General features: G+C 35.7%; 1 protein-coding gene across 1 annotated transcript; it reads left to right on the top strand.

Annotated features, from left to right (window-relative positions):
- Nucleotides 1-13119, top strand: LOC130648529 (uncharacterized). The gene is made up of 5 exons (XM_057454582.1): nucleotides 1-197; nucleotides 281-1283; nucleotides 12416-12634; nucleotides 12719-12793; nucleotides 12838-13119. Exons 1-5 carry the CDS (start codon nucleotides 1-3, stop codon nucleotides 13117-13119), a joined length of 1776 nt encoding a protein of 591 aa, XP_057310565.1.
- Nucleotides 13120-13539: the final 420 nt, after the last annotated feature.

The raw sequence follows: 13539 nt of genomic DNA, 5'->3' as shown, positions 1-13539 counted from the left end.
ATGCGTCATGTAGCAGCACCAACAAAGCATTTTACCTATCCACTACAGTCTTCCACCGCACTTGCATCTATCATACTCATCAAGAATGCATTCACAATCATCACACTGCTCTTTCATCGCTTTACTCTATGGGTCAAAAACCTAGGGAATGTTCACACAGCTCCACAACTTTTCAAGAATTCTCTAGATTATGAACCGTTCTAATACTGTTCTGGAGGGATCCTCTTCAACAGCTTTGATGCACTTATCTTGCGTCTTGAACTTATCTGATTCTTGCAAGCCAACCGAATCTAGTAGTGGAAAGTGGTATTCAACCTTCGCTATTTAATACTTGCCATCATCAAATAGTCTATGCAAATGTTTCCTTCAAAGCACCGTTACCCCCCACATATGAAAGGGAAGTTTGGCACTATAATCGTGCTCAAATCCACCTCATTGAAAGAAGCATCGAGAACTTTGACTGGGTCAGAGCAGAAAAACAAGATGATGAAGTAAACTTAAGGGGAAATACAGATTTTGTTTCCGAACTAATTACAGACACAAAGTCCTCCTACTTTAAAAACCTTGGTGAAAAGCTAAACGACCCATTGATTGGTACCAAGACTTACTGGTCTATCCTAAAACGTCGTATGAATAAGGTCAAAATACCTACAGTTCCTTCTCTTCTTGTGGACAATATTTTTGTGACTGATTTTAAGGAAAAAGCTGGCATTTTTAATGTGTTTTTTGCTGACCAATGTAACATCCTAGTTAATGGAAGTACTATCCCTGACATTAATCTCAAGACTGATAGGCGCATAAGTAGTATTACTTTTTCATCCTCTGATTTGTCAAAAATCATAAAGGATTTAAACCCAAATAAAGCACATGGGCATGACAATATTTCTATTAAGATGATACAAATGTGTGGTAATTCTATAATATTTCCCTTGAAATTGCTCTTTGAAGCAGGAATAAAATCTGGCTGTCTTCCTGATACTTGGAAAAGAGGAAACATCATCCTTATCCACAAGAAGGGAAAGAAAAACATTGTTAAGAACTACAGACCAATTTCACTTTTACCAATTTTTAGCAAAATATTTGAAAAAATAATCCACAACAGTTTATTCAGATATTTTCAGGAGAATAAGCTTTTGTCTGATCAGCAATCTGGTTTTCGTAGAGGTGATTCCTGCACTTCCCAGTTACTTGCCATCACTCATGAATTATACAAATCTTTTGATTGCAATCCTTCTCTTGAAACTAGAGGTGTATTTCTTGACCTATTCAAGGCTTTTGATAAAGTTTGACACGAAGGTCTTCTTTATAAATTAAAATGCTATGGTGTCGAAGGAGGTTTCTACAATATTTTGGAAAATTATTTATGCGATAGAAAACAAAGAGTAGTTCTAGGTGGTCAGTCATCCAACTGGCTCAATGTTAATGCTGGTGTTCCACAAGGCTCTATTCTTTGTCCGCTCCTTTTTTTTGATTTATCTCTTTTATATTAGCCTTATTTTGTCTGTCTGTCCGCAAAAGAGGCGTCCCGTAACGGAAACACGAAATTTTTAATATGCGCACGAATATCAAATGCGATGTATTTTTATCCACTTTGTTGCGACGGGTAAATTTAAAAGACGAGCGAACGCCACGGGCGACACCATGGATTTTTCCACGGGTTAATGACTGGTCTATGTTATAATGCCCATATACGTCTGTCTGTCTGTCACGCAAAATGGTAGCTTAGCTGCGCAATAGTTAGAAGCACGCAATGCGGTATAAAAAGGACGGGCGAACCCGTGGATTTTCCACGGGCTAACGACTAGTCTCTTTAATAATAGCCGTATTCTGTCTGTGTGTCCGCGAAAGCCGCGTCCCGTAACGGAATCACGAAATTTTTATAATGAGCACCAATACCAAATGCGATATATTTTTATTGACTTTGTTTTGACCGCTCGCGCGTGGAACACCATTCACAACGCCTGATTCTTTAAAAAAAACCAAGATTTTCGCGACCAGAAAGAATCCAAGATCTTCGCGGAACGAAGGCCATTTTGATAATGGTCGTGTTTGTGGTCAGTGTGTGAGGTTTGTAGGCCTGTTTGACTTTTTTATCTTCTAAAAGCCTTATATATTTGTAATATTTGTTTTCTGTTTGTTTTCAATGTTAGGATAAATATATTGTCACGTTTTTTAGCCACGTATAGATCTTAAACGCACCAGTTTTAGGATGTTTGGCTAGGAACGAAGATTAGCTAGCTATAGCTACTAGCTAGCTAGAGCCTCACTTATTGCTATTCTGTATGGTATAAGAGCTTTTTATCCTAGCCAACATTTATTTTTATGTTGAGGCTGTGGCTATTTAGCTAGCTCCTTAAAAAGTGAAAGTATAAAAATGCAGTTTGGCTACAACAATATTCTTAAGCAATATATAATTTTTATGCTAAATGCAGTTAGCTAGCTAGGTATAGCTACATATTTTATTATTTTTCTGCAAACTTTTTCTGCAAATGAAATGGCTGAGCGATTGTTTTGGCTGGACGAGTAACGACAGGCTGTTCCCTGTGTTTTTATTTAAACCGAAGTTGCAATGAACATTTTTGGAAAAGGGTAATACGCCTTATGCGCCTGTTCAACTGTGTTTAACTGTACTAAGCGGTTAGCCCAGTGTTAAAAACAGACTGTTTTTTGTAAAAGGCTGTTACGCCTATGGGCATGTGCAACACCGTTTACCTGTATATACTAAGGTCAGCCCACCACTGTGACAATTAATTTTTAAACTTTCTTGGGAATCACGCCTGGACTAACCGCTCAGCCCTGTGTCTGCGAGAAAGTTTTTTCAAAAGGGTATTATTACTATACGCTGTACAACACTTTTCCACAAAATAAAATAATATTGACCGATTGTTTTTGCTATGATGGAGTAACAACACTTTGTAAACTCTGTTTTTATATCAGTTATCGTTGCGGGAAAGTTATTTTTTGAAAAATATGTTACAGTCGCACACTATAATGTTGTATGCGCTTCAAATGATTAACGACATACTGTATACCTGTACTAAAGCGCTCCACCTGATCTGCGGGACAGTTTACAGCTCTTATTAAGCGCTCCACAGAGTGTTCAATGCCGGATCACACCTTTACTTGTGGCTTAACCCGGCGTTTCGACGCCGGGTTTCCCGGCTAGTCTATATAATAATACGCTAAGTGTGTCCGTGTGTCTGTGACAGGCAAAGTTGATATCGTCATTTTCCTTTGATGTTGCCGAAAATAATCTTTGATGTTGCCGAAAAAAATATGTCTTCTTTGTCGTGAAAAGCTGCGAGTTTTGTGTGGTTTGTTAAATGAAGTTCTAGCACAAAGTAACGGAAATTGTGTTTGCAAAAAAGATGGCTGTCCTTTTTAAGCATTTGTCTTCTCTTGCCTTCAAAATTAATCCTTACAAAAGCATTTAAAAAGGGGCATGGTATATAAATGAAGTATAGAAAGGTTTCTGTAAGGTTTGTTTATGTTTTTTAAAGTTTTGATGATATTATTGATGCGAGACATGTTTGTTAGCTAGCATCAACCACACCAACAACAACTAGCTAGGTAGCTAGGAATTTATAAATATGTAGCCATGTTCTTTATACCTAGCTAAGTCTCCAGTTTATATTTAAGTGACCAGCTATTAGCTGCTGTAGCTACCTTATGTTAGCTTCAGTTTTATGTTGCTTTTTACATGTAAGCTAATCTTTATTTTTATTTAACATGTAGTAATTCTGGTACCTTAAGTGTAGTGATTTTTGTTGTTCTAGATGTTCTGACTAAAATGTTTTTGTTTATGGCATTTTGTCTCAATTAAGAAAAGTTTCAACTTTTTTAAGGGAGTACAACACCGTATATTTTGTATAAATTCTTACCGGGAAGGACTCTGTACAACATACTGAATGACTGATCCCTCTCTATTTATAAATTTGATGCGTTCCAAATCACAGTTTTTTGAAATTTTGGGTAATATTTAATAAGTACAAGATGCAAATACTGATTTTTGTTGACTCAGAAGTATTTCCTACAACCATTCTTTTTTTCCACTTTTGTGGAGAAAAAGTGTATGCAATATCATCAGAATAACTGATTTTGTTGCAAACTGTTTTTCTTTTTCACATTTTGGATTGAAATATTGTTATAAAGGGCATATATCAATAGACATATATATACCAAAATAATTAAATTCTGCAAACTTTGATTTTGTCGTTCACCTCTCATCTTTTATATTTTGATTAAACTTTTGATTAAACTTGCTCCTCATAAACCTTTGTGTTCTACATTTATTGTAAACTTTTGTGAGGAAGGACCATATATATACAATGTTTTCAAAATAATGATTTTTGTTGATTTGAAATTTACTCCTTGCTCATTGCTTTTTCGACATTTCAGGTTAAAATGTTTGGTAAAGTCAGTACGGATCATTAGACAAAAAATTGTTTTGTTAACCAGTTAATTTTTACATTTTGTGCATATTTTTGCGGGAGAGGATGGTATGCAACCGAATAAATGATTTTTCAAAGTTTAACTTTTTGTTTTTAGGTGTTTTGTGTTTGTTTAAGTTTGGCTTTTTGATATTGTTCAGGTTGTATTGTTGTATAAGCATTTAGGGAAAAGACAATGTTTAAAATGCGTAAAGAACTTATTTCATAGATCTGTGCTTACTGTTGCAAGCCTTTCTTTTCGACACTTCAGATTAAAATATTGAAGGTTTTCAACATAATCACATAATAAGATGTATACATATTTAAGATATGTGTTATTTCTGACATTATTATTATTGTTGTCGTAACTGTCTGGGTTGTGACTGTCAATGTTGTAACTTTCTACTAACTAGATTTTACACCTTGCACGCCATTGTTTTTCATATTTTGTCTGAAGTTTTGTTGGGAGGATTTCATGCGATTTGACATTTGATATTTTGTGTTAGATTTTAAGAACTTTTTTGTTAAATTATGACTTATATACTTTCTTTTTATGCATTTTTAGATTATTTTTTTTAGTAAAAGGCATATTCAATATACTGAAATATTTGCTGATGTCATCAAAATTCAAATGACAGAACTTTTCCATTGTTTTTCTGCCTAAGTGGATTTTTCCACGGGCCTAATCGACTAGTGATCAATAAAATAAAATTAAGTTATGGAACAGAAGGGAAGCGTCCTTACCATCCTGGCTAGTAGTTAATTAACACCAAAACAAATAGATGAGTTAAACTTAATATAAAAAATTCATGACATCATTTCTTATAAAATAATGAAATAAATTCTTAAAAGATTTAGCTATAATGGGTCAGCTAAAATATTAGCAAGCTATTTTGCCTCTTTCTTTATCATCTGGGGAAAACAAATAAAAACACTATCACCTCCCGCCAGTCCTTAAAGTACATTAAAACATGGCAGATATTAGAAATGCAACTTTATCTACCTTGCTATTAAGCCTGGTTTCCATTCTTTTTACACTAGTCTATATAATAATACGCCAGTTCTGTCTGTCTGTGACTTTTGCATGGATTATATTCTTCACAATTTTCTTTAACAAATTCTATAAAACATCGCCTATAAAATTGTTCTGTAATTTACCAAACTTTAACGCTAAAATAGTACTGACGTCAAAGGAAAGTTAATTAAGATTAGTGAAGCCATTACAGTGCACCTAAAATTTTGAGGCCAAATAACTTGGAAACGAGTTGGTGACGTCAATGTTTTTTAACCGCGTCGGTAACTAGGCACCACCTGGGACCAATTTGGGTAATTTTCCAAACCTGGATCCCCAAATCCGTTTCGGAATGAACGGGTTTATGACGTCATCAAAAAACCTTTAAACCACAATATTTCCGTAACCGTTGGTCAAAAGTACATGATCCTATACATTTTCTTGATCAGCGTTTCAAGATCTATACGAGGGAGGCAACAGGTACATGAATTTCTGAAAAAAATTTTTTTGTGTTTTCACGGGCCTTTGCTGACGTCAGCACAATTTTTAAACACTTATATCTCTTTTTGCGTTCCTCGAAAACATATCATCCTACACATTATTTTGATCAGCGTGATTCAACCTCTACACATTACAATAAAATAATAAAATAAATTTCTCTAACTTTTTTGGGATCTTCACTGCTGACGTCAGCAAAACATCTAAAACAACCTATTTTTCTATTGCCCATCTGCCTAAGTGAATTTCTCCACGGGCCTTATCGACTTCTCTATAATAATACGCCAGTTCTGTCTGTCTGTGACTTTTGCAAAGTGGATAAAATTTCTTTGATAAAGTCTATAAAACATCGTCTATAAATTTGTTCTGTATATTACCAAACTTTGGCGTTAAAGCAATATTGACGTCAAAGGAAAATATATTAAGATTAGTGAAGCCATTGCATTGCACTTTTAAATTTAAGGCTAAATAACTTGGAAACAGGTGGAAATAACTGACGTCATCTCCTGCGCAGGTAACTAGGGACCACCTGGGACCAATTTGGGTAAGTTTCCCAAACCTGGGCCCCCGAATCCGTTTCGGAATGGACGGGTTGATGACGTCACCAAAAAACCTTCAAGCCCTAATATCTCTGCAACCGTTTGTCAAAATTACGCGATCCTATACATTTTCTTGATCAGCGTTTTAAGACCTATACAATGAAGGCAGCAGGTATACAAATTTCTAAAAAAAACTTTTTGGGGTTTGACTGGCCATTGCTGACGTCAGCAAAATTTTAAAACCCTTATATCTCATTAACCGCTTATCAAAAAGACATGATCATATACATTTTCTTGGTCAGCGTTTAAACCTCTGCACAGTACAGGCAACGAATAAACTAAATTTCGCCAAACATTTTTGTAATTGCACTGCTGACGTCAGCAAAAAATCTAAAACAACCTATTGTTCCATTGTCCTTCTGCCTAAGTGGATTTTTCCACGGGCCTTATCGACTAGTCTATATAATAATACGCTAGGTGTGTCTGTCTGTGTGTCTGTGACAGGCAAAGGGGATGTCTTCATTTTCCTTTGATGTTGCCGAAAAAGTTATGTCTAATATGCTAAATTTTCTGACGTTACGGCGCGACGTAAATAACACTACTTTAACGTCAATATCCTATAATAAATTGATGAAGCCATTACAGTGCAATTAAAACTTTGAGGCCAAATAACTTGGAAACAAGGTGGTGACGTCAATGTTTTTTCACCGCGTGGGTAACTAGGGACCACCTGGGACCAATTTGGGTAAATTTTTCAAACCTAGGTCCGCAAATCCGTTTCGGAATGCACGGGTTTATTACGTCATCAAAAAAACTTACTACAATATTTCCGTAACCGTTTGTGAAAAGTACATGATGATATACATTTTCTTGATCAGCGTTTCAAGATCTATAAGATGAAGGCAACGGGTATACAAATTTTAAAAGAAAATTTTTTTGTATTTTTTTTAAGGACTGCTGACGTCAGCAAAATTTTTGAACCCTTATATCTCATTAACCATTCATCAAAAGCACGTGATTACATACATTTTCTTGATCAGCACTTTAAACACCGCACAATAGAGGCAACGTAAAAATAAGGTTCTAATTTTTTTTGCAAATGGGTTGCTGATGTCATCAAAATTCATATGACGCTTATTTTTCAATTTTATCCTGCCTCAGTGGATTTTTCCACAGGCTTTATCGACTAGTCTATATAATAATACGCTAGGTGTGTCTGTCTGTGTGTCTGTGACAGGCAAAGTGGATGTCTTCATTTTCCTTTGATGTTGCCGAAAAATGCATGTCTAATGTGTTAAATTTTTTGACGCTACGACGCGACGAAAATAACACTACTTTAACGTCAATATCCTATATTATATTAATGAAGCCATTACAGTGCACCTAAAATTTTGAGGCCAAATAACTTGGAAACGAGGTGGTGACGTCAAAGATTCTTCACCGCAAGCGTAACTAGGGACCAACTAGGACCAATTTGGGTAATTTTCCCAAACCTGGGTCCTTGAATCCGTTTCGGAATGAACGGGTTGATGATGTCATCAACAAACCTTCAAACCCTAATATCTCTGCAACCGTTTATCAAAAGTACATGATCCTATACATTTTCCTGATCAGAGTTTCAAGATCTATGCGATGAAGGCAAAAGGTATAGAAATCTCAAAAAAAAAATTTAGGTTTTGAAAGGCCATTGCTGGCGTCAGCAAAATTTTTTAACTCTTATATCTCCTTTTGCGTTCCTCGAAAACATATCATCCTATACGTTATTTTGATCAGCGTTTCAACCTCTACACATTGCAATAAAAGAATAAAATAAATTTCTTTAATTTTTTGGGATCTTCACTGCTGACGTCAACAAAACATCTAAAGCTACCTATTTTTCCATTGTTCTTCTGCCCTAGTGGATTTTTCCACGGGCTTTATCGACTATCTCTATAATAATACGCCAGTTCCGTCTGTCTGTCTGTCTGTCTGTCTGTCTGTCTGTCCGTGACTTTTGCAAAGTGGATTATATTCTTTACTGTTCACTTTGATAAACTCTGTAATACAACCCCGATAAAATTGTTCTGTAATTTACCAAACTTTAACGTTAAAATAATATTAACGTCAAAGGAAAGTATATTAAATTAATGAAGCCAATACAGTTCACTTAAAAATTTGAGGCCAAATAACGTGGAAACGAGGTAGTGACGTCAATGTTTTTTAACCGCGTCGGTAACTAGGCACCACCTGGGACCAATTTGGGTAATTTTCCAAACCTGGGTCCCCAAATCCGTTTCGGAATGAACTGGTTTATGACGTCATCAAAAAACCTTTAAACCACAATATTTCCGTAACCGTTGGTCAAAAGTACATGATCCTATACATTTTCTTGATCAGCGTTTCAAGATCTATACGAGGGAGGCAACAGGTACATGAATTTCTGAAAAAAATTTTTTTGTGTTTTCACGGGCCTTTGCTGACGTCAGCACAATTTTTAAACACTTATATCTCTTTTTGCGTTCCTCGAAAACATATCATCCTACACATTATTTTGATCAGCGTGATTCAACCTCTACACATTACAATAAAATAATAAAATAAATTTCTCTAACTTTTTTGGGATCTTCACTGCTGACGTCAGCAAAACATCTAAAACAACCTATTTTTCTATTGCCCATCTGCCTAAGTGAATTTCTCCACGGGCCTTATCGACTTCTCTATAATAATACGCCAGTTCTGTCTGTCTGTGACTTTTGCAAAGTGGATAAAATTTCTTTGATAAAGTCTATAAAACATCGTCTATAAATTTGTTCTGTATATTACCAAACTTTGGCGTTAAAGCAATATTGACAAATATCGAGGGATATACCCTGTCTATTATTTCCAGGAGGGGCCATGGCTTAGATGGAGAGTCCTAGAGTATTTAATGCTCATTTTGAGCGACGCAGACCCAATTAGGGCCTGCGCTCTACTAGACAACTCCCGGCAACATCCAACGGCCCACACAGTGTGCCATCTTCCCAATTTCCCTCACATGGCTTGGGTTAACCCGGGGCTATGGTAACATTCACTCGCCCATGTTGAATCGCCGTCAAGAGGAATCGAACTATCATCTAACTAGCTAGCTATTATACATATATACTACGCAGTAGGTGAGATAATTCTACTCTGTAGGAATGTCCCATCATACAGCTTGTTCTAGCTACAATCGTCACAAAATGTGTTGTCTCTGGCAATTTTATACCAAAAACTAGGAACAATAAAGTTTAGCAAAGTCAGCAAAAGAACATAGCCAGCTAGATATTTTTCAGATAGTACGTTCTGTTCTCACTCATGATCAATGTTTATATACATGTATGTCACGTGTAATTGTTTACATTGCTTAGCCACAAAAAAGCAGTTCTTAACATTAAGGGGGAATAGAGAGCCATATTTTCATGGACGATTGTAGCTAGCTATATATATTGTACACACGTCAGGAAATAAACTTTTTTAACCCTGCCGCTGAGCATACACCAGTGCGGCTGAAGTTACAGATGGGAAAATTATTTCAATACTCGTTCAATCGTCAACATGTATTGAAAATCTCCAAGTGTATTCATTATTTCTTACCTGATTTCACGATATGTATACAAATAATGTCCCAATAATTTCTGTTTTTGTAACTTGACCCGATCTTTACACATGTGGCTCTAATGATGTTTTTGTTCAGTCTGGAATAAGATATTTTTATCCTACTGTCCTGAAAACTTGTTTGCAAACAAAACATATACTGCTATTTGATTTTTAGCTGCACAGGCTAACAACAGGCTGTTTCCGCTGTGTTTTTTTAAACCGAAGTTGCAGTAAAGGTTTTTTTAAAAATGTATTACGGCTGACCGATTTTATGATTAATTTTTGATCTAGCACAGAAACTTTTCCCATAAAATATTGCAGGATTCTTTAGGAGCGTAAAAACAGGTTTTGAACAGTGTTTTTATTTTTAAATGTTACAAAAACTTTTCCGCAAAATAAAATTGCTGAACGATTGTTTTAGCTGTGTAGGATAACAACAGGGTGTTTACTGTCTGTTTATGTGAACCAAAGTTTTTTCGGATGTGCGCCACAGTATATTTGTACTAATCACTCAGCCTAGTGTTAACGACAAGCTATTACCTGTGTTTCTATTTAACAGAAGTTGTGCTAAAGTTATTTTCAAAGGGTTTGTTTACCTATACTAATGCCGCACCGCAGATTAAAGTACATATATATTTTAAGTTTTACTGGGAACATTTTGTGAAACAGTTTTCGCTATGACATGGCACAATATGTAAATTGTGTTTCTATTCAAGCTAAAGTTGAAGGAAGTATATATTTTGTGAATCTGAAAAATATAATTACACACCCGACACACCTTTAATGTTGTGTGTTTCACTCGATTTATGATATACTGCACACCTGTACTAAAGCGAGCCACCTGAATGTGTGGTACAGTTTAAAATTTGTATTAATTGTTCCATCAAACGTTTAACGCCAGGTAACACAGTTACTTGTGGCTTAACCAGCTCAAATTCCTAAGTGTATATAATACTCACCTGTAAAGTTTTGTATATATATTTATGTTTATGTCCTGCTGGTCTAATGGCTATGACACTCATGCTAATGAGAGATCCAGGTTCAAATCCTGGACAGGGCTAGGAAAAACATAATTATCTTGCACCTACAACAACCAGGTTTTCATATAATAGGTAATCTTTAAGTAAAACTTCTCTGATTATTTCTATATCTTGACTTTTTAATGTTGTTGTCATTGGAACCAAGTTAATCTCAGATTTATCAAAAAATGATATGTCGTTATGACCGATTGTTTAAATACTTGTAATGGCACATAATTCTGCTATGATTCACTGTGTATTGATCTGAGATAAATTTGAGACTTTTTTTTGAGATATTGAATTTGAAACTTTTGCACCTCAATATTTTCTATACTCCTGGACTAATATGATACTTAACTTAGACATATTGAGTATACGCAATCTTTGAGTTGTAAGGTGGAGATTTTCTACTAAAGTCATGCACCCCTGCCTTGCCGTTCCATTGCCTTGCCAGCACTGACCGTGCCTTTCTTTGCCTACCCTTCCTATGCCTTTTCTGGTGCCTGCCTACTATGTCCTTGCCTGTGGCTCCCATGCCTTGCCTACCCCTGCCTTCCTGATTCCTCTTCCTATTTCCTTGCCTGCCTTTGCCCTGTCCTTGCCGTGCTTAATGCCTTTGCCTTGGCAACCTCTCCGCACCACTTTCTATATTGATGCAAAGTGGATTATATTCTTTACTGTTCACTTTGATAAACTCTGTAATACAACCCCGATAAAATTGTTCTGTAATTTACCAAACTTTAACGTTAAAATAATATTAACGTCAAAGGAAAGTATATTAAATTAATGAAGCCAATACAGTTCACTTAAAAATTTGAGGCCAAATAACGTGGAAACGAGGTAGTGACGTCAATGTTTTTTAACCGCGTCGGTAACTAGGGACCACCTGGGACCAATTTGGGTAATTTTCCAAACCTGGGTCCCCAAATCCGTTTCGGAATGAACGGGTTTATGACGTCATCAAAAAACCTTTAAACCACAATATTTCCGTAACCGTTGGTCAAAAGTACACGATCCTATACATTTTCTTGATCAGCGTTTCAAAATCTATACGATGAAGGCAACAGGTATACAAATTTCTAAAAAGAATTATTGGTTTTGACGGGGCCATCCATTACTGACGTTAGCAAAATCTTTAAACCCTGATATCTTCTTAACCGTTTGTCAATAGCACATGATCATATACATTTTCTTGATGAGCGCTTTAAGTTCTACACAATATAGTCAACGTGAAAATAAGGTTCTAATTTATATTTTGTGGATGGGTTGCTGACGTCATCAAAATTCAAACAACGCTTCTTTTTCATTTTTATCCTGCCTCAGTGGATATTTTCACGGCCTTTATCCACTAGAATTAATGATTTTCCTGAAAACATTGTATCTGTATCCAAACTGTTTGCTGATGACACATCTATATTTTCTACTGTTTATGACATTACAAAGTCTAGCATAGACCTAAATAATGATCTTTCTACTGTTAAAAAGTGGGTTTTTCAATGGAAGATGGCTTTCAACCCTGATCCTAGCAAACAAGCTACAGAGGTAATTTTTTCCCACAAAAAGAAGTTCATTAACCATACTCCTTTATATTTTAATGACTCTACCGTAGTATCTTTGCCAACACAGAAACATCTTGGATTAATTCTTGATAATAAACGTAGTTTTGATCACCATTTGAGAAGATATGTAAGGCTAACAAAGGTATATTGCTTATAAAGAGACTTCATAATTATCTTCCACGGCAGTCATTATTGTGTATTTATAAGTCATTTATTAGACCACATCTTGATTACGCAGATGTAATATATGACCAGCCACATAACGACAGTTTCTGCAATAAGATAGAATCTGTCCAATACAATGCTGCTCTTGCTATCACTAAAGCTATCAGAGGTACTACTCGCAAGCGTCTATATGAAGAACCTGGTCTTGAGAGCCTTACCGACAGGCGTTGGTATCACAGACTTGCTTTCTTTTTTAATATTGTATCAGGTACCTCACCTGGCTATCTAGGTTCATTCCCTTGAAGCAAAGTTCTTATGACCAGGCTAGAAGTAATTTGTTTACTGAATATTTTAAGAATTCTTTTTTCCCGTACACAGAGATGAGTGGAATAAACTGGGGCCCGATTTGAAAAATTTACTATCAATCTCGATATTTAAAACAGGTTTTCTTAATTTTATTAGGCCAAAAATGCGTCCTGTGTATAAAATCCACGATCCTCGTGGACTAAGACTATTAACCCGATTGCGCGTAAACTTTAGTCACCTTAGAGAGCATAAATTCAGACATAATTTTCGCAATACCCTAAATCCTCTTTGCTGTTGTGGTTTTGAAATCGAGTCTACTAATCACTATCTCTTGCGCTGTTCTTTTTACACGCATATAAGAAAAACACTCATTGACAATATTAAAAATACCATAGGTCCAATATCGGACCTCTCGGA

The sequence above is a fragment of the Hydractinia symbiolongicarpus genome, chromosome 7, assembly GCF_029227915.1.
Source record: "Hydractinia symbiolongicarpus strain clone_291-10 chromosome 7, HSymV2.1, whole genome shotgun sequence".
Taxonomy (NCBI): domain Eukaryota; kingdom Metazoa; phylum Cnidaria; class Hydrozoa; order Anthoathecata; family Hydractiniidae; genus Hydractinia; species Hydractinia symbiolongicarpus.
The sequence above is the reverse complement of the archived record's forward strand: the minus strand, read 5'-3'. Positions and strand labels throughout refer to the sequence as shown.